Here is a 22,003-nt window from a genome sequence, read left to right on the forward strand (position 1 = left end):
CCAGACAGAGGCTATCTTGGATTGCTGGTATGTTACTAGGTTTAATCTCCTCTTTCCATCACCACCCTCCCATTTCCTTCCCTCACTTTCTCCCTCTATCCCTCTCTGTCTAGCCTCATTTACACCTTGCACTAACGTGAATTTGTGATCTTATCAATATGATCCAATCACTATCTGATCAAGGTTTGTCGCATCTACACATTGTTTTAAAATGTGTCTCCTATCCATCCACTGTGTCCACATTGTGACCAGATTAGCTAATGCCTCCATGTATGCAAATTATTTGACAGATATTCTTAAAAACTATTATGAATTTAAGACAATTACTGATGCCATAAGTCAATGGTGCTACCTTTCAATGATTTTAGAGGCCGGTATCATTATGACTTAAGGGTTGTTCCACCTATTAGGTGCCTTTTGAGGAGTGTAACTTGGTGAAAAAAATAAAGAGTGCATGTTTTCCCATCTCAAGAGGTTGAATAAAAAGAATACTATAATAAGTGCCCATTAAGTGTAACAGAGTTGACAGTAACAGGGTTGACCATAACAGGGTTGACCGTAACAGACCATAACAGGGTTGACCATTTAATCTTAAATCAGCCATAAATCCCCTTGTGACAGGAGGAATGGAAGCTTGTTGTGTGTAACAGCGAGGGGCAATTGAATGCAAGCTTCACAAAAAATGTTTCACTGTGAATAAATGTCTAGCCTGTCTATCTATGCCTGTCTATCACGGTGGACGTGTTATGCTCGACTCGTTCAGTTTTCAGAAATTGCCCAAAAAGAGTAGAACCAGCTCACATGCTTTTACACTCTGATTTATCTGTTAGATGTTCAATGTTTCTTTTGAAAATAAAAAAAGGAATAGTTTCACCATATTAAAACAAGAGTTCAGTTCTCGTAACAGGGTTGACCTTAGATCAAGAGACAGGTTTTATCCTTACCTTTAAATGAATAACTAATCACAATAAATAAATGAAATGACTTTGTTAAAGCAACAAAATAACTAGGGCTTTACAATGACGGTGAAAAGTTGGGAGATATTTTGGGGTTAAGTGGGTTAAAATCTTCCTAGGACTCCCAGAGGGACATGTCAAACTTGTGAATTTTGGCACTTTAGTAAGTCTTTATTCATGTAAAAAATATATATATTTATTGAATTTTCCATGTGGTCTATATTAGAGGACACTTCATTTAATATAACAGGCTTTTAAAATTCTATATTAGTGCACAATTTCTACTTAAAATATCTAAGTCTGGGTTTACATAGGGACGCAAAAGGCACTTCTTTTGTGCAATGACCCTTAAAAAGATCTCAATCGGATCACAATGGCTTTGTTTACACAGGCAGCCCAATTCTGATATTTTTTCCACTAATTCATCTTTTGACCAATCACATCAGATATTTTCACATCAGATCTTTTTCAGAGCTGGTCTGATTCGTCAAAAGACCAATTAGCGAAAAAAATATAAGAATTGGGCTGCCTGTGTAAATGCAGCCAATGTGTCTTTTAATTGTCTACACCTGTGGACGAGATCAGGGGCGCATGTTAGCACCAGGTATAAACAGGGCTTCTCTGCTCTCTATTTGTTTTCTCTCTCTGCATCTCTCTCTCGCAAACCCTTTTCCTTCAGCCATCTAAAGCACTTTCTTTTTCTCCTCCTCTCTCTACATCTCTTTCACAGTCTATGTGTGTACCCAGCAGACTCCTCCCTAAGTCCCAGCTTGGTTTGTTTCTCTGAGTTCTTGTAGACTGAAGCCACTCCAGAACTCCACTGTCAGAGATCACTCTACAACCAGGGAGTTTCAGCAACACACACACTACAAAAGGTAAGATGGGACTATCTCAACACCTACCAGCTACTGTAGCCACTGCTTTCATGATGCATAGTATACAGCAACAGGCCGCCGAACACATTCAAAATGTTTATTACTATCCAAGGCTGCACAGATTCTTCTGCTTTTTCACTTTAAAAGTGCAGGGCAGATCACATTTGATGTGCTAGAAACTTAAAAGGGTAGAAGGGTAAAATAAGCTGTTGTAAGTAGGGAATTAATTACTGAGTAGCTTGATTGTGTGTGAAGATGATGACTGCAGCTTTTAGATCATGATGGATGACAGAACACATTGTTAGATGTCAAATCACCTAAATGTTTTGGCTGGCTACATTCATGGTTCTATTTCCTGAGCAGCTGCAGGAAAGGAGTCACAACTCAGGAAATTATGAGGAAATGATGAGTAATGTATGTGACCAGCTTCCTATGCAATGTGTTGCTCAAAATATTTTTTCAAAAGTGATATTCTCTGTCTAAAGCTGCCTGACCTGGTCAGTGACTAAGGTCATGAAGTGACTGCTAACATGTAGTTGAATTGCATTAACATTTGGTAATTTAGCAGACGCTCTTATCCAGAGCAACTTACATGGACAATTAGGGTTAAGTGCCTTGCTCAAGGACACATCGACAGATTTTTCACCTCGTCCACTCTGGGATTTGAAAAAGCGTCGTTTCGGTTACTGGCCCAATGCCCTTAACCACTAGGCTACCACAAAATGAAGATAATTTCCTCTTTACTCAAATTGCTGATTAGCACCTTCTGTCTTGGTGACATATTTCAACAAGAGAGATTGAAGTACAGTACATTCATCCAACAGCAATTTATTTAAATTCAACAGTAGACTTGATAAGTTGGGTTAGGTCAAAGACTGTTCTGAGTGAGTGTTCTGGCACCTCCCTAGCCTCAGGATTAACTTTGAATTTCATGAAAAGGAGAATAAACAGTGAAAGTGCCTGCAGGTACCTTAGCCAAACCCAGCAGCAGTTTTAACTCTACGGCCATTCCTTTATCTTCATTTTGAGTACATTCCTAAAATACCATACATTTAGACGAAAGGGTATATACAGAGGATACCCAGGCTCTATTGTGTAAATACTGTATGTTCTCTCATTTGTAAATTTCTTGATTACATGACCAGAACCCTAGTTAGTCTAGCTGGTTGACTTGAAAAAAAAAAAAAAAAATTATGGTCAAGTCACAAGGTCTGGAAAAACCTCACATTGTATACACAGCTTCAAGCATTCCTCCTACTGTAGGTCTCCTACCATCCAATGCGTGTCAGGAACTGTAGAAGTATACTTGCTTATTTATATGTAAGGAACTCCTCCCAGTCAGTGGGTGTCAAACAGAAGGAACCACATACCTCCCATTTCTATGTAAGGAACTAACACTCCACTAACTCTGCAGAATGCCTTTGGGAGGAGGAAATAAGTGTGGCTGCTGCCAGAAGACCGTGTACTTCGCTGAGGAAGTGCAGTGCGAGGGGAAATATTTCCACAAGTCCTGCTTTCTGTGCAGTAAGTGATCGTCGTGAGGTCATCACGTTCTTTCGTAAACCACATTGACTTGACTACTAATGTACCAATTATTCCGAGCTGACATTAAGAGCTCGGGATGGAATGTGAAGTATTTGGCACTCGGAGGAAGCGGAGCATCCAAAGGTTCTCGGTTCTCGCTAGCATGTCCTTATTTGGAGAGGGAGAAATGGATGTGTCACAGGCCTTATATGGGAGAAAAGGTACCAGAGAGTGATCTGGCTCAGATGAGTGTTTGTTAGTTTGAGTTAACTATGCACCTCTCTCGCCCCCAGAGTCAGAACGTCAAATGTTACATCCCATAATGTCTTTGCAGTGACTCAGACTCTAAAGAGTCAAATGTCTGCAACTACATGGCCTGTTGCTGATAAACATAACACGAGATGACCTCTAATTGGAAGACTGTTAGTATTGGTGTGTAGCTTCTAAACTGCTTGTGTTGCTGATATGGCACAGCATTGACCAATCAGTCCAATGCCACTAAATCTGTCTGCCTCTCCCTGCCTAAAATATTCTGCTCTTAGTGGCATGTAAGAAGAACCTGGACAGCACAACGGTGGCCTGCCATGTGGATGAAATCTACTGCAAATCCTGCTACGGCAAGAAGTATGGGCCAAAAGGCTATGGCTTTGGTGGGGGAGCAGGCACCCTGAGCATGGACACGGGGGCACATCTTGGAATCAGACCTGAAGAGTAAGGAAGTAATCTTAGAGTTGTATGTACTCTCCATACCAATAGGTCTACCAGGGCTATTTCCACAGCACTGCTGATATTCATCATTCCCTTCTAATAAGGGACTGATTTAAAACCTGGGATAACATTACATTAATTAATCAATCAATTAGGGATAAAGGAAAAGCTGCAGACCTTGAGGCCTGACTTGAATGCTGTTCTATGTAGTTTAATCCTAACAAATCTAACCACAGTAAGCTGCATAGTGTTAGTCATTACATATCCAGTAAGACGGTCCGTTTGTTCATCAACAGGCAAGCAGCCCACCGCCCCACCAACAACCCCAACGCCTCAAAGTTGGCCACTAAGTTTGGTAGCTCAGATGTGTGCCCGCGCTGCGCCAAGGCTGTCTATTCTGCCGAGAAGGTGCTCGGAGGTGGAAATGTAAGTCAGAGTTTTGGGCTGATCCTGTTTTTTGGAAGGGGGAGAGCTACTTTATGGGTAATCTCTAACCCTGCTTCTCCTGAACATCATGGGGTGGTTCCCGGACACAGGTTAAGCCTAGTCCTGGACTAAAAAGCACTTTTAATGGAGATTCTCCATTGAGCTTGCAGTCTAGTCCAGGACTAGGCTTAATCTATGGCCGGGAAACCGCCTATATATTTAACAGTACTAATGGCCATACTGTATCAACGGCTGCGGTGGGTCAACGGAAATGCATGATTGGGGATATCTTATCTGTGTTCAAATACTGTAATGTGAAGGAGAAATACCAGTTATTGTTGACATACTGTATCTGTGCAGCCCAGTGCTGAGACAACACTTCTCCTAATCTGTCTTTTCCAGTCCTGGCACAAGAGCTGCTTCCGCTGTAGCAAGTGTGGGAAGGGGCTGGAATCAACCACTGTGGCTGACAAAGATGGTGAAATCTACTGTAAAGGTGGGTGTACTCTATTTCTGAACTTCTACTGTAACAGAATTTAAATAAAACTAGAGAAAATACAAATACTGTAGCGTCTTATCAATTTATGTTCCTTTTTGTATTTATATACATTATTATATCACGTATTTTACCTTTTCATCGACAGCATGTTATGCCAAGAACTTTGGTCCAAAGGGCTTTGGGTTCGGCCAGGGGGCAGGAGCTCTGGCACATGCTCAGTAGAGCTCAGGCCTCCTTGGACTCCTAAACATTTGACTGCAAATCCCTGGATTCCCCAGTCACCCTGTTTAATCCTGTCTCATTCCAGCTACTGGCAGAGGCTCAATAGCAACACACAGTGCAGTTTACCTATGTGCTTACCTTACCAGCGGCATTAGCTGCTCATGTTTTGTTTCTAAGATCTGGCATTAATGAGGTTAATACTCTGCATGATACATTCTTTTGTAACCACTGAGAGAACCAAGACTTACCAGCTTGTTCATTTTGGCCTAATAAACTCCTTTTTGCAATTTGAATATACACCAAGTGAGTCAGTTTATTGACAGTAAGTTGGACACACCCTGGTTTTGTTTGGCAGTTGGTGAGTTTGCTTAACGGGGTCAATTATCAGAGGCAAAGTGAAAGACAAAAATCATAAAGTATTGTAGTCCAAGGCTATGAATTCTGAAGACTTGCATTGATCTTATCCTATGAGATATACTGTGCACATTAAAAGGTAACAAACTAAGAGAAAAAGGCATTGAATTAGATTATGGGATCATTGTTTGGGAAATAGGCTTGAATGACAACAGCACATCTGGCAACAAACAACCCGATTTTTAAAAAGTTTGGACATCAGAGCAACCTAGAGGGAGTCAGAAAAGGAGGTGCATATGATAGGTAAGCTATACAAAAACTTGCTGAGAGCATATCCTACTGACAATCTCTTAAAAGAAAATGACTATTGGAACCAACATTTAAGTTGATTTTGTTGGCACAAGATGGCGGGAAGGTTTGAGCATAATTAATGGCATTACAGTTAACAAATGTATGCTTAATCCAGTATAAACTAATGTACATTTATCCACAAGTGTAAAACTGATTCAATCCACACATTCTGTGAACGTTAAAGTCTAAATGTATGGGCAGAGATAGAAAGTTGCCTGTCAGAAGTATTATAATTAACTTTCAATCTGTCTGCGTATTTCAAGACATGGCATATGGGCGAGATGCCAGTGGGCTGGATGATTCACTTCTCACTCATCTTGAAAAAAACATGTACTTAAACCTGGAAATCAATGTGCCATAATTAATACAATGGGAAACCAAATTATTTAAAAAATGGAAACAGTATGGGTGACGAGAAATAAATTGGTACCATTTTAAGGCCATGAGTCAACCATTGTCATTTGATGGGGGGAAGAGCTGTCTGGGTTCGTTATTAGAACTATTTTTACCCACTGCAAAATGCAACTGGGCCACTAAAGAATTCCACTCGTACAAAAAAAGGAATTCCTTTTCAATTCAGTCAGTGGTTACATTGCAAGTTAATGTTTTATTTGAATTATAATTGGCGGAATTCAGACCTGAGATACATGGAACTTAATTCCCTTTTCACACACTTCTCTCTTCGAGCATTCTGACCTAGAACTTAAGCATGAGGAAATGCATGTGCCAGCCATTTGTTTGTGGTGAAGATCACAGAAATGGAGGTGTGGCAGATCTGTCTACGATAGGAGAAGCTATATAAGGACATGCCCATTGTAATGGCTGAAATGGAATTAATGGGACAGTATCAAACATGTTTGACTCCGTTCTATTTACGCCATTACAATGAGCCCATCCTCCTATAGCTCCTCCCACCAGCCTCTGTTGTATACAGATTAATGTTCTGATCTTGACATGTGCTGCATTCATAGAAATGTGGGAAGGTGGTATTTACCACATACAACTGGGAAAAAATCTACTTGAACACCCCTCCAACTGGTAATTAGTGGGAAACTCGTTTATCATCCCTGTGCTCCAATTCCTTCCACATGCTGATGTCACCGAAGGAAATTACCTCTAACAGCACTTTCGGCAGTTAAATGCAACAAAACATTAATTATAAAAAGCTAACAATTAATATTTTAACTCTATTTTGTTTACAAGCATGATGGCTCTTACTGTTAGTTTGTGGTTGATGCAGCTTGTTGGGCATTATCCAATCAGCATTTCTTAAATAATTAAAAGCAAGTGAATGCATCCAACTGGTATTTATTACTTTCCCACATGGTTATGAACGCAGCATTAATTCCCTAATAATTCCACCACCTTTACACAAGGTCAAGCAAACCTGTCTGTTGCAAGTGGAAAAACACTTTTTTTTCTGATAGAATTAACGGCGTTCTCCATGCACTTGTAATTAATAGATTGATACGAGCTATTGATAAGCGCTAGCTAAATGGGTAATCTGGATAAGGGGATTGTAAATATAGGCTAAATGACAATTAGATATATTTTACCTTATGATCTCTGGAGATACAGTAGAGTATGAAATGCTATGCCGTTATGCAGAATTTAATGTATGGTTTTATAATTGGCAGGGATTACATTTGAAAACACAAATGGCATGACAAGTAATATTTCACATTTGTTCTGTCTAGAATGTTTTAATCATGGAATTCGATTATTTAATAATTAGTACTTATCAAATTAGTAATTTAACACGATATCAATGGTTTTAATCATACGCACCGACTTTTCCTATTACGCGAAGAACAAATTCAGTTTGCGCCTGTGACCGTGCTATCGAGTGCCATGTGTTCGGTACCAAATGTCATGGTTTATTTGAATCCTTTTTACGGTAATTTAGCTAGCTAACCCAAACAACAATCGCCATGTTTTTCAAAATGTCCAAGAAATTATTCCAGTCGTCACGTGACTTGTATCTGCTCTGTGATTGGATGATACAGACCGCAATGCTGTTCGGGGTGTGTAGTTTGTTTGTCCCCTAACGCTGGTATGTACTGTATACAGTCTTGTACCCTTGACTCTTTCATATATAATTTTTTTAAGCAATTTAAATTATTGGAATGAATGGGTCATCCCAGAGATTATTATACCTCTTCAACATTTGGAACCACGCTACCAGCATGTTGTTGAAATGTGTATGCCAAACCATATGTGTATGCCAAACCATAACTCCAGAAAGAGGGACACAGCCCATCTGAGCCCTATTAAATTGATTCAGTGCGTGCAAAGGAGCCACACCCGCTACACGCAACAGCGCCTCTTCAACCTCAGGAGCCTTAAGAAATTTGGCTTGGCAAAACAAAACGTTGATTTGATTTTGACAGAGATGGAATCCATACCTATGACAAAGTATTGCAACTGTTTAGTCATAGTCCTCTCTGTGTACATGGGCTGCTCGTTTCCATGCAACAGTCAAACAAATCGACAGCACTTTGGTTGATCCTGCTGCCATATATAAATCGAAATTAAAATCAGCTGTCATGCGATGCATCAGTAGGCCTAGTTCTCAAGTGACAGAAATCCCAACCGACATTCTCCTTATTGCCTGGTACAACAGGCAACCATAAATGGGAGATAGGCCTACTTGCTTCTTGACAAAAAACAGCAGAAGCATAACAATCAATTTCAGGCCTGCAAGTTTGCAGTAATTTCACATTGTCTAGGGGTGCAGAGAAGATATAGCAATTGTATAACTCATTTCATGCAATTTTTCGTAGCGGCCGCGGCCCCCTAAATGGTCGCTTATGTCTAGGGCTGGCCCTGCGCACATACACAAAAGCAAACCAAGCACTTAAGCATCTGACAACCCAATCAGAGTGGTAGAATCAGATGGTGATACACTGGTCTATGTATAGTTGGCAGGACCCTGCTATTGTGTGGTGGATATGATTGCATTCCTTTCATCAACTGCGGGGCTTAACATTGTCTGCAGTTAATATTCTAATCAGGCCGCGGGGGCCTGCTGTTCTCAGGGGGCAGCGTGTGTCTGCAATACCTTTCTCATTACCAGCAAACAGAGATCTGAAATACAGGGTGAATACAACCCAGGGCCGGCTCCAGGCATAAGCGAAATAAGCGGTCACTTAGGGCTCCAGGACGCTAGGGAGCCCCAGACCAAAAAAATAACTCAGTCGGGGTCTCAACTTACTGTTGAGAGTTAGAATGGTAGAATACACAAGGTGCAAGTTTGAAATGTGGTTGTGCATCAGCAATTTTTCTCGTTATGTCAGTAACTGACAGTCACTCAATTAGCCATGTCAGCTAACACTTTTCAGATTGGTAAATTAGTCTAGCCAGCTATCTAAACTTGTAGTTCTCATGGCTGAATAACAACCGGGCCAAAGGCCCTGACCTCCAGGGGGCCCCCATTGATTTTGTTAGTCACTCTCACTCAGATATCATTAACATTATATCAGGACATTTGCTTTAAAAATGCAACATTTTCTCTACACCCCATGGCAAAATATGTACAATTGTATGAAATGTGTTATAAAATTGCTAAATGTTCTCTTCGCCCAATGGAAAAATTTGTAGAATTGAAGGAAATGAACTTTAAAACTGACATGTCTCTCTGCCGTCAAGAGGGGGCCCACTAAAATGTTTTGCCCGCGAGGTCGGGGAGGGGAGGGGAGACAACCAAATCTCGCTTTGGGCCCCCAAAAGGCTAGGCCCTGACACAACTGCTTGCAAACCAACCCACTGGATAATTTATCAAGGCTCCATAGTCAGAAAATAGTAAAAAGCAGTTGTGTTCATTTGGACAACTTCCTCCACTTGGTTTTCATTACTGTCTGGTCTTCGCAGTAAAACTGACATGATCCTTTGTAGCTCAGTTGGTAGAACATAGAGCTTGTAATGCCAGAATAGTGGGTCCGATTCCCGGGACCACCCCATACATAAAAGCTATGCACACATGACTGTAATTTGCTTTGGATGAAAGTGTTTGCTAAATGGCATTATATTATTGTGATACCTGATAAGGAAAGTGTCTGTCCCCACCTGGCACAACACACAGCCCACTAACAAAATGTGTTATCACTGAGCAGCTGCTGGATCATGACCTACAGTACCAACACCACTGGAAAGTTCAGCATCATAAGCATTGGATAAGGGAGACCACTAGGGTGTGTGTGTGTGTTCTATTTAGGGGTCCCAGTGACGGGCAGGAGGGACAATGGGAGGCTGAGTTAAATACTCTGGTGCATTCTTCTTCCCATCACTCTGAGCCTCTACAGGACATCTCCAAACTCAGCAGAGAAAGGTAAGACTGGGCTCCTCTCTGAATGTGATATTGTGTAGACAATGCTTAGAGCTTTTCTGTATTTCCTGAATTTGAGGTTTTCAGGTCTGATAATTGCAGAACATTATTCATTGTAATATTTGTTATTATCGGTGTATTTCCGTATGTATTTTTGAAAACTATTTAACTATTTTGAAAACATCTCACATACTTTTAGATTCTATTTACAGATGCTCAAAATTAAACTGTAAATCAGTAGCAAATCTAAATAAACATTTTAGGGTAGGCCTATTAGAAAAATCTGGAATCAATTTATGTTTTCTGTCTTTTTTTTCTTTTCTTTTTTACAATTTGTTTGTTTAGAAAATGTATTTAGCAATTTCAGGTTTCCAACTTATTTGAGTTTTCAAATGTCTCTTTTGTTCTATTCAATTGTCTTTTCTTTTGGGAAAGATTATTTTCTGAGATTGTTTTACAGGTCTTTCTATGTTTTACCAGTTATTTCTGTAAAGTATTCCACACTGGTTTCCCATTACTAATCATTTACACTGGATTCCCATCCAAACTGGACACTGCAACATTCCTTTATGGAATTGGGAATTCTAAAAAAGAACTTCCCAAATCCAGACCTCCTGGTCTATTTGTGGAGCATTATCCAGTGAAAATAAGCAGGAGAAAGCTAGGATTGTTATCTGTCTGGAATAGTTACCATGCCAGGGCTGATGCACGTCTCTCCCCCTGTCTGCAATCACTTTCTTTTTGGGGGGAGTGCCACTGTCAGCAGAGAGAGGCGGCAGGGGGACGGGTCGCAGGCCCCAGGCTCCAAGCCAGAGGGTCAGATGTAGAAGTGGGGACTGGTGATGTAGACCACTTGGAGCCCTGAGCGACCACTTGACCTGCTGATAATGTACTGTAGTAGTTGGAGAAAAACAACTCATGGCTAGATAGTAAACAACTATGACCAAATGGAAACATGCTCTATAGTTCATTTAGCAAACGAAGGAGTGAATAACAAAAAAAAGCTATGATTTAGGTGTTTTTCAGTCATATTACATGAGTATGATAGTTACTTTTCATAAAGATGACAATACACTGTAGAATCATGCAATTACTTTGTGTTGCATATCAGTACATTGAAAGCTATGATGATATGTCAAGGGAACTGAAATGGGAGACATAATTACCGTAGGCTTACAGGTGCAAATGGTCTCTCTTGTCAAGTTCTTCAGAAACATAGGTTTTATTTTTGTGTTCTAGGGGAATCTACATTGCCAAGATGCCGGAGCAAGTGTAAGTGTATTCTTTTCCAGCGAACCCCTTCATGAGACGGGTCAGACAGCACATGCCAGTTATCTTTAGAAACACTAACAATGACTGCCTGATAAATTCTGTGTGCCACATTGGGAAGTATTTCAGATATTATGCTAAATTATGTTTGCACTAAAATGTGTTTTTTTCTTTACAGACAAGAGGTGAGATTTAATTCTAATTCTATTGCATAAATGCCAATAAACCCTGATTAAGTGAGACATTAATTATACTGTCAATCTATGACTAACTTAATCAAATTGATTCATCTTTTTGAAGCGAAAGTCGAAGATCTCGGCCTCCCGTAAGCTCATGCTCAAGGTGAGTCCATAGCCACACTATGACCACAGCGATAACACTTGACTGTTTGGCAACTACCTCAGCCGTATGAGGCCATACGTTTGAAGTATTTAAATGTGTTTTCAGAGCTTAATGGTGGCCAAGGCGAAGGAGGAGATCGAGCAGGAGTTAGTGGATAAAGAGGAGGAGAAGGAGAGGTATCTGACAGAGAGAGCCCCCGCCTTACAGACCGGTGGCATGTCCTTTGCTGAGCTCCAGGTACTCCCATCCATACACACGTTCAGTAAACCTATTGACTACATTGTCCTGGGTACTAACTAGTTCACTGCAAAATCCGAATTTCCCCAACAGGAGTTATGTCGGGAGTTACATGCCAAGGTTGACGTGGTGGATGAGGAACGATATGACATTGAAGCCAAAGTCATGCACAACACCAGAGAGGTACAGTGCCTACAGTGCCGCTTGAAACATACCTTCTAAATGTGGTTCATATATCCACGACATGGTCGACTCCAAGGGCTAGCTTTAAAGACGGTGTAATCTGAGATGCCTTTTGTGTAGCCCATAGAGAAAGAAGCCATTTTAGTTGTATCTCTAGGACGGGGTCTACCTCTTCTTTCCACCTGTCCTGTAGATCAAGGACCTGAACATCAAAGTTTTGGATCTGAGGAGGAAGTTCAAGCGGCCCAACCTGAGGAGGGTAAGGGTCTCTGCTGACGCCATCTTGCGCTCCCTCCTGGGCTCCAAACACAAGGTCTCCATGGACCTTCGGGCAAACCTCAAGTCAGTCAAGAAGGAGGACACAGAGAAGGTAAGTTTAGTTTTTCCTGGTAGATTTAGTGTGTCCTCATAAGATCAAAGGCAGCAGGCAATAAATAGTGTGATGCAACGATGAGTTTTGCTAAGTTTGTATAATATACTGCCTGGAGCTTTATTTAAATTGTCAATATTTCCCTCAACCGGTGGTAATCTAATAATCAATGACAGGAGCTAACAGTTTGTTCTTGTAACATGAAGCTGACCAGGCTAATATACTGACACACTGACATGGTAGTGACTGCCAATTGTGTGTACGCTCTGCAGGAGAAGACAGTGGAGGTGAGTGACTGGAGGAAGAACGTGGAGGCCATGTCTGGCATGGAGGGAAGGAAGAAGATGTTTGACGCAGCCAAAGGCACCCCTCAGTAGACAGAGAAGAGAATACTCCAGATGTTTCGTTCATTTCTATTCATCCTGAACATTCAAAATGCATTAATGGTTTAAAGTCTTGTTTCAGTGGCACTACAATGCTTGTATTTATTGTTTTCAGCAAGGCTTACACAGTACAAGCTGTATGCTGCTACAATCACAATGTTCTGCTTCATCCTCACTGTTAATATTGGCCTGAGAAGAAATTATAGAGTAAATGATAGTTCATGCAATTCCACTCATTTTGCCATGGGGCAGAGAAATAATTTTGCTGTTTTAAAGCTTATTTGCTTGCCTGACACCTGAATTTAATTCCGCTGCTCTATCAATCGCGTCATACATTGTCTGAAACTAGTCGATTGTGCTGATGCCAATTTGTATAAACCTTGCTGTCCGTCTCTCCGACATTTGCAACACTGTTTCAATATTAGAATTCAATCTCCAGCTGTCCCATAGTAATGAACGTGTAAGGGTTGGGAGTCGGGACAAGACAGACAGGCAGGCAGCGTTTCTCAGCCAGTCGAAATCATGAATCAACTGGCATAATTTTAATGGATATATACAAAGAAATGTCAATTGAAAAAGGTCAAACAAATTGAAGTGAAGCTAGTTTGCAGTCTTTCCAGCTTCAGTTCGAACTTATTGTGTTAGCTGTGTTGTTGGCTAGCTCCTCTGAACAACAGTGTCCTGACGAGAAAGCACATTTTGTATGCCAGGCGAATTCACGCCTCATTAGCTCATTGTTAATCAAATCAAAGTTTATCTGTCAAGTACGCCGAATACAACAGGTGTAGACCTTACAGTGAAATGCTTACTTACAGGCTCTAACCAATAGTGCGAAAAAGGTATTAGGTGAACAATAGGTAAGTAAAGAAAAAAAACAACAGTAAAAAGACAGGCTATATACAGTAGCGAGGCTATAAAAGTAGCAAGGCTACATACAGACACCGGTTAGTCAGGCTGATTGAGGATAATATGTACATGTAGATATGGTTAAAGTGACTATGCATATATGATGAACAGAGAGTAGCAGTAGCGTAAAAGAGGGGTTGGCGGGTGGTGGGTGGCGGGACACAATGCAGATAGCCCGGTTAGCCATTTGATTACCTGTTCAGGAGTCTTATGGCTTGGGGGTAAAAACTGTTGAGAAGCCTTTTTGTCCTAGACTTGACACTCCGGTACCGCTTGACATGCGATAGTAGAGAGAACATTCTATGACTGGAGTGGCTGGGGTCTTTGACAACTTTTAGGGCCTTCCTCTGACACCTCCTGGATGGCAGGCAGCTTAGCCCCAGTGATGTACTGGGCCGTACGTGCTACCCTCTGTAGTGCCTTGCGGTCAGAGGTCGAGCAATTGCCGTACCAGGCAGTGATGCAACCAGTCAGGGTGCTCTTGATGTTGCAGCTGTAGAACCTTTTGAGGATCTCAGGACCCATGCCAAATCTTTTTAGTTTCCTGGGGGGAATAGGCTTTGTCGTGCCCTCTTCACGTCTGGTGACGAATATGTAACAAGGGTCAGCCGACGAGAGCATACAGGTCGCTGTGGTGGGTGGTATATGGGGCTTTGGTGACAAAACGGATGGCACTGTGATATACTGCATCCAGTTTGCTGAGTAGAGTGTTGGAGGCTATTTTGTAAATGACATCGCCGAAGTCGAGGATCGGCAGGATAGTCAGTTTTACGAGGGTATGTTTGGCAGCATGAGTGAAGGAGGCTTTGTTGCGAAATATGACTCCGACTAGATTTAATTTTGGATTGGAGATGTTTAATATGAGTCTGGAAGGAGAGTTTACAGTCTAGCCAGACACCTAGGTATTTGTAGTTGTCCACATATTCTAATTCAGAACCGTCCAGAGTAGTGATGCTAGTCATGCGGGAGGGTGTGGGCAGCGATCGGTTGAAAAGCATGCATCTAGTTTTACTAGCGTTTAAGAGCAGTTGGAGGTCACGGAAGGAGTGTTGTATGGCATTGAAGCTCGTTTGGAGGTTTGTTAACACAGTGTCCAAAGAAGGGCCAGATGTATACAGAATGGTGTCGTCTACATAAAGGTGGATCAGGGAATCACCAGCAGCAGGAGCGACATTGTTGATATATACAAAGAAAAGAGTCGGCCGGAGAATTGAACCCTGTGGTACCCCCATAGAGACTGCCAGAGGTCTGGACAACAGGCCCTCCGATTTGACACACTGAACTCTATCTGAGAAGTAGTTGGTGAACCAGGCAATGCAGTCATTTGAGAAACCAAGGCTGTTGAGTCTGCCGTAAAGAATACAGTGATTGACAGAGTCGAAAGCCTTGGCCATGGCGATGAAGACGGCTGCACAGTACTGTCTTTTATCGAAGACGGTTATAATATTGTTTAGGACCTTGAGCGTGGCTGAGGTGCACCCGTTACCAGCTCGGAAACCGGATTGCACAGCGGAGAAGGTATGGTGGGATTCAAAATTGTCAGTGACCTGTTTGTTATCTTGGCTTTCGAAGACTTTAGAAAAGCAGGGCAGGATGGATATAGGTCTATAACAGTTTGGGTGGGTCCAGAGTTTCACCCCCTTTGAAGAGTCTTTAGGGATCTCGCATGATACGAAAGAGAGGTTGAACGGACTCGTAATAGGGGTTGCAACAATGGTGGCGGATCATTTTAGAAAGAAAGGGTCCAGATTGTCTAGCCCATATGATTTGTACGGGTCCATGTTTTGCAGCCCTTTCAGAACATCTGCTATCTGGATTTTGCTGAAGGAGAAGCTGGGGAGGCTTGGGCAAGTAGCTGCGGGGGGTGCGGAGCTGTTGGCCGGGGTTGGGGTAGCCAGGAGGAAAGAATGGCCAGCCGTAGAGAAATGCTTATTGAATTTCTCGATTATCTTGGATTTATCGGTGGTGACAGTGTTTCCTAGACTCAGTGCAATGGGCAGCTGGGAGGAGGTGCTCTTATTCTCCATTGACCTTACAGTGTCCCAAAACTTTTTGGAGTTAGATCTACAGGATGCAAATTTCTGTTTGAAAAAGCTAGCCTTTGCTTTCCTAACTGACTGCGTGTATTGGCTCCTGACTTCCCTGAAGAGTTGCATATCGCGGGGACTATTCAATGCTGGTGCAGTCCGCCACAGGATGTTTTTGTGCTGGTCAAGGGCAGTCAGGTCTGGAGTGAACCAAGTGCTACAGTGGGGAGAACAAGTATTTGATACACTGCCGATTTTGCAGGTTTTCCTACTTACAAAGCATGTAGAGGTCTGTAATTTTTATCATAGGTACACTTCAACTATGAGAGACGGAATCTAAAACAAAAATCCAGAAAATCACATTGTATGATTTTTAAGTAATTAATTTGCATTTTATTGCATGACATAAGTATTTGATACATCAGAAAAGCAGAACTTAATATTTGGTACAGAAACCTTTGTTTGCAATTACAGAGATCATACATTTCCTGTAGTTCTTGACTAGGTTTGCACACACTGCAGCAGGGATTTTGGCCCACTCCTCCCTACAGATCTTCTCCAGATCCTTCAGGTTTCGGGGCTGTCGCTGGGCAATACGGACTTTCAGCTCCCTCCAAAGATTTTCTATTGGGTTCAGGTCTGGAGACTGGCTTGGCCACTCCAGGACCTTGAGATGCTTCTTACGGAGCCACTCCTTAGTTGCCCTGGCTGTGTGTTTCGGGTCGTTGTCATGCTGGAAGACCCAGCCACGACCCATCTTCAATGCTCTTACTGAGGGAAGGAGGTTGTTGGCCAAGATCTCGCGATACATGGCCCCATCCATCCTCCCCTCAATACGGTGCAGTCGTCCTGTCCCCTTTGCAGAAAAGCATCCCCAAAGAATGATGTTTCCACCTCCATGCTTCACGGTTGGGATGGTGTTCTTGGGGTTGTACACATACTTCTTCTTCCTCCAAACACGGTGAGTGGAGTTAGACCAAAAAGCTCTATTTTTGTCTCATCAGACCACATGACCTTCTCCCATTCCTCCTCTGGATCATCCAGATGGTCATTGGCAAACTTCAGACAGGCCTGGACATGCACTGGCTTAAGCAGGGGGACCTTGCGTGCGCTGCAGGATTTTAATCCATGACGGCGTAGTGTGTTACTAATGGTTTTCTTTGAGACTGTGGTCCCAGCTCTCTTCAGGTCATTGACCAGGTCCTGCCGTGTAGTTCTGGGCTGATCCCTCACCTTCCTCATGATCATTGATGCCCCACGAGGTGAAATCTTGCATGGAGCCCCAGACCGAGGGTGATTGACCGTCATCTTGAACTTCTTCCATTTTCTAATAATTGCGCCAACAGTTGTTTCCTTCTCACCAAGCTGCTTGCCTATTGTCCTGTAGCCCATCCCAGCCTTGTGCAGGTCTACAATTTTATCCCTGATGTCCTTACACAGCTCTCTGGTCTTGGCCATTGTGGAGAGGTTGGAATCTGTTTGATTGAGTGTGTGGACAGGTGTCTTTTATACAGGTAACGAGTTCAAACAGGTGCAGTTAATACAGGTAATGAGTGGAGAACAGGAGGGCTTCTTAAAGAAAAACTAACAGGTCTGTGAGAGCCGGAATTCTTACTGGTTGGTAGGTGATCAAATACTTATGTCATGCAATAAAATGCAAATTAATTATTTAAAAATCATACAATGTGATTTTCTGGATTTTTGTTTTAGATTCCGTCTCTCACAGTTGAAGTGTACCTATGATAAAAATTACAGACCTCTACATGCTTTGTAAGTAGGAAAACCTGCAAAATCGGCAGTGTATCAAATACTTGTTCTCCCCACTGTATATCTGTTCTTAGTTCTACATTTTTTCAAAGGGGAATGATTATTTAAGATGGTGAGGAAATTACTTTTAAAGAACGACCAGGCACATCCTCTACTGTTGGGATGAGGTCAATATCCTTCCAGGATACCCGGGCCAGGTCGATTAGAAAGGCCTGCTCGCAGAAGTGTTTTAGGGAGCGTTTGACATTGATGAGGGGTGGTCGTTTGACCGCGGACCCATAGCGGATGCAGGCAATGAGGCAGTGAGCGCTGAGATCCTGATTGAAAACAGCAGAGGTGTATTTGGAGGGAAAGTTGTTCAGGATAATATCTATGAGGGTGCCCATGTTTACGGATTTAGGGTTGTACCTGGTGGTTCCTTGATCATTTGTGTGAGTTTGAGGGCATCTAGTTTAGATTGTAGAACTGCCGGCGGTGTTAAGCATATCCTAGTTTAAGTCACCTAACAGAACGAACTCTGAAGATAGATGGGGAGCAATCAATTCACATATGGTGTCCAGGGCACAGCTGGGAGCTGAGGGGGGTCTATAACAGGCGGCAACAGTGAGAGACTTATTTCTGGAGAGATTCATTTTTTAAATTTGAAGCTCGAACTGTTTGGCCATAGACCTGGAAAGTATGACAGAACTTTGCAGGCTATCTAGCAAAAGGAACAGGTTCACATTGTCTTGAATAGACACAATATTCCCTTGTACGCCCAAGCTCCGTTAAGGGCAAGTGGTTATGTCTGGACAGGGCCCACCTCAGTCTCATAACAATAACTGCAATAGCAACTCTGTGAAGCTAGAGGACAGTGTTACCGCTGTGCTGAATTCAAACACAGTCTAATATGAGCAATGCTGTACACTCTTAGAAAAAAAAAGTGCTATCTAGAACCTTAAATAGTTCTTCGGCTGTCCCCATAGAAGAACCCTTTGAAAAATCCAGGTAGAACCCTTTTTGGTTCCAGGTAGAAACCTTTTGAGTTTCCATGTGTTCTACATAAAAGTGTTCTACCTGGAAACATAAAACTGTTATCCTATGGGGACAGCTGAAGAACCCTTTTGGAACCCTTTTTTCTAAGAGTGTAGGATGGTCTGTGTTCAGATTTCCATTCAAACTTGTGGTAGGCCTGACAATGTTGCAATACTAGCTAAGAATAATTTATTAACTGTGGGTCGTATCCTTACTTGAATTGCCTGTAACTTGGACTTTGTCCTTGGATGGAATATTTCTATGAAGAGTACATGGATTTCAAGTCAGAATTTTGCTCTGAGTTCTCAAGTACTTCAATACAATTATCAAGGGATATGCTGTATCACTAGATACTATCACTTGTATCCAGGTTTGAATTGATCCTAATTATAAGGGTATGAATGAAGGTTATTATAAAGTGGTACCAATTCAGTTAAAAAGGCAAGGGGATTGTTTTTCTACAGCCACGCCGGTTATTCCGTCATAATGGCCAGTATGTTGTGTGTTCTTGCTTACATAACACATACAGTGCCTAGTGAAAACCTACACACCACTTGCATAGTTTTCAGATTTGACTGCGTTAAAATGTAATTGGATTAAATTAGATTTTTTTCATACTTATCTAAACAACCTGCTCCACAATTTCAAAGTGAAATAAATAATATAGTCAATTTTCTCAATTAATATACAAAATAAAATGCCTTGACTGCGTATGTTTTCACACCACAGAATTAATACTGTACTTGGTGGAAGGGGCGCAAGAGGTGTGTAGATTTTCACTGTAGGTTACATAACATCTCCATACGTATATCATGGGACATGAGACAAAGCTGGCCTCCGCTTTCTGAAGGTCCTACAGGCTCCCAAAAGTGTGTCAGAAATCTCACGCCACACAACCTATAAACAACCAGAGGGCAGAAACACACACTATAAACAAAACCTTTGAAAGGCTGTGGCCTTTAGGCGGTGTGAGGCATGTGCTGAATCATAATTCTCCGTTAGATCTGATACGTGTGGGGTCTCATGTTAATAGAGAATGTTGGTTTCTATTAAAAGGTTTGGCATGGAGATAAAGAGTGCTGTAAACATGTTGTTGCAAGTTAGCAGAGAGGAATAAGACACTGAACAATGGAGGTGCAGCAGAGGATTCAGCAGTTCAAGTGTGTGAAGAACAGAACTATGTCTATACCCTTCAACTGCAGTGTAACAATACTCTCCAATCCAAATATATAGCTAATTATAAACCGAGTAGTTTGGGTCCTGGATGCAGATTGGCTGAAACAGCATTCCAGCCGTGTGTATATCAGACAATAAACCATGGGTATGATGCAAAACTACTTGTTTACTGAACAGAAATAGGCCTATACCCTTCAACTGCAGTCTAACAATAATCTTCAATCCAATTGGAACATTTCTTTCCTAATCTGACTGTTGGTTTTATCGTACTGTTTGTTCCAAATTGGAAAATATTCTATACACTCTTAGAAAAAAAGGTTCTAAAAGGGTTCTTTGGCTGTCCCCATAAGAGAACCATTTGAAGAACCCTTTTTGGTTGCAGGTAGAACCCTTTTGGTTCCATGTAGGACACTTTCCACAGAGGATTCTGCGTGGAAACAAAAAGGGGGGACAGACAAAAAACCTTTTTGGAAGCCTTTTTTATAAGAGTGTGCAAGTTGTTGCCAATGATTAACTGATTAGCAGATTAAGCAGATCAACTATCCATTTGATGAGAGTCACAATTCATAAACTATAATGACCCATAAATCTAGATATGTCCAATTAGTTCTGAATTGTGTGTGTATTAGGACTATGCTGTGCTGTCCCTAATGCTACACTCTTAGAAAAAAGGGTTCCAAGAGGGTTCTTCGGCTGTCCCCATAGGAGAACCCTTTTTGGTTTCAGGTAGAACCATTTTTGATTCCAGGTAAAACTCTGTTGGGTCCCATGTTGAACTCTCCTGCCTTGATTTACCTTTTGCCTGCCCGTTGTACTGTAATAAACTCTGAGACTCGTACTATCCGCCTCCTGTGTCTGCATCATGGGTCTTAGCCTGAGCCGTGATAGTATGAAATGGCGATGACTAACCCAGTAGACTCGGAACAGCTCCACAACGCTGTCTCCTCCCAAGCAGCCACCATTGGAAGACACAAGAAGTTACTGCAAAGCCTTATGGAGGGACTCCATACCCAGGCAGAACGCCATGACCATGCATTCAATACATTGCTGGATCAATTCCGCGGATTCCCTACTAGGCAGCAAGCCACAACAGTAACCCAGCCATCAGCGGCGCTTCTTCCTAGCCTACCCCAGTGTCCCGAGAACCTCGCTTACCTCATCCGGAGTGCTACGCTGGATATTCTGGAACCTGCCAGGCTTTTCTCTCCCAGTGCTCCTTCATCTTCGACCTGCAGCCTTCTTCGTGCCCCTCGGACCGCTCGAAGATAGCGTACCTCATTACGCTGATGTCCGGGAGGGCACTCGCTGGTGGTGTGGGAGCAATAGTCCACCGTTTGTCTCAGTCTGGAGGACGTAGTTGTGGAGGTACGAAATGTGTTTGATTCTTCGTTGTCCGGGAGAGAGGCTGCTCGTAAGCTGCTCCAACTACGTCAAGACTCCTGTAGTGTGGCAGACTACATAGTGGATTTTTGCACGTTGGTGGCTGAGAGTGCCTGGAACCCGGAAGCCTTTTTCTACACGTTCCTTCACGGATTATCGGAGGTTAAAGACAAGCTTGCAGCCCGGGAGCTTCCAATGGCCCTCGACTCCCTCATCACCTTGACCTTACGGATGTGCGGCTACGGGAATGTTGGAGGGAGAGGAGGTCTGTTCCCAGTCACACTCGCTCGTCCACTGCTCCCACCTCGTGGCTGCACTCATCTGGGGTATAGAGAGCCAGTTCCTTATGGGGGAGGTCTGGCTAACCGGATGTTGGTCCCGGACTCTGCCAATTCCCCGGTCCTGGAATGGGGACATTCCTCGAGACTGACCTGCCATCCAGGCTCCCGTTGGACACTGGCTTTCATCCAACGCTTTTGGTGCCTTCCATGGTTCCTGATGTCTCCACATTCGTCTCAGCCTGCACTGTGTGCGCACAAAATAAGACTCCACGACAGCTCTGGCTGGCCTTCTTCAACCACTCCCTGTTCCTCACGGCCCCTGGTCCCATATATCCCTAGACATTGTTACTGGTTTTCCTCCGTCAGATGGCAACACCACAATCCTGACGGTGGTGGATAGGTTTTCTAAAGCCGCCCATTTTATTCTCC

At 42.5% G+C, this 22,003-nt stretch overlaps 2 protein-coding genes across 9 annotated transcripts; both read left to right on the forward strand.

The window, feature by feature from the left end:
• The first annotated feature begins 1,540 nt into the window (after positions 1-1,540).
• Positions 1,541-5,503, forward strand: LOC139535437 (cysteine and glycine-rich protein 1-like). The gene is made up of 6 exons (XM_071334841.1): positions 1,541-1,831; positions 3,246-3,355; positions 3,898-4,066; positions 4,360-4,489; positions 4,892-4,985; positions 5,134-5,503. Exons 2-6 carry the CDS (start codon positions 3,247-3,249, stop codon positions 5,208-5,210), a joined length of 579 nt encoding a protein of 192 aa, XP_071190942.1. The 5' UTR covers positions 1,541-1,831; position 3,246; the 3' UTR covers positions 5,211-5,503.
• A 4,612-nt stretch (positions 5,504-10,115) lies between these two features.
• LOC139535435 (troponin I, slow skeletal muscle-like) lies at positions 10,116-13,110 on the forward strand. Of its 8 annotated transcripts, none has more exons than XM_071334835.1 (8): positions 10,190-10,242; positions 11,003-11,128; positions 11,479-11,511; positions 11,809-11,850; positions 11,956-12,087; positions 12,181-12,270; positions 12,464-12,640; positions 12,913-13,110. In XM_071334835.1, the coding sequence occupies exons 4-8, from the start codon at positions 11,842-11,844 to the stop codon at positions 13,015-13,017; spliced, it is 513 nt and encodes a 170-aa protein (XP_071190936.1). In that variant the 5' UTR covers positions 10,190-10,242; positions 11,003-11,128; positions 11,479-11,511; positions 11,809-11,841; the 3' UTR covers positions 13,018-13,110. The 8 variants fall into 8 exon arrangements, with proteins under 8 accessions (XP_071190933.1, XP_071190938.1, XP_071190935.1 ...); XM_071334836.1 differs by having other exon boundaries at positions 10,196-10,242; positions 11,006-11,128; XM_071334832.1 differs by lacking the exon at positions 11,003-11,128 and having other exon boundaries at positions 10,116-10,242; positions 11,479-11,693.
• The last annotated feature ends 8,893 nt before the right edge of the window (positions 13,111-22,003 follow it).

Source organism: Salvelinus alpinus, chromosome 12 (assembly GCF_045679555.1).
Source record: "Salvelinus alpinus chromosome 12, SLU_Salpinus.1, whole genome shotgun sequence".
Taxonomy (NCBI): domain Eukaryota; kingdom Metazoa; phylum Chordata; class Actinopteri; order Salmoniformes; family Salmonidae; genus Salvelinus; species Salvelinus alpinus.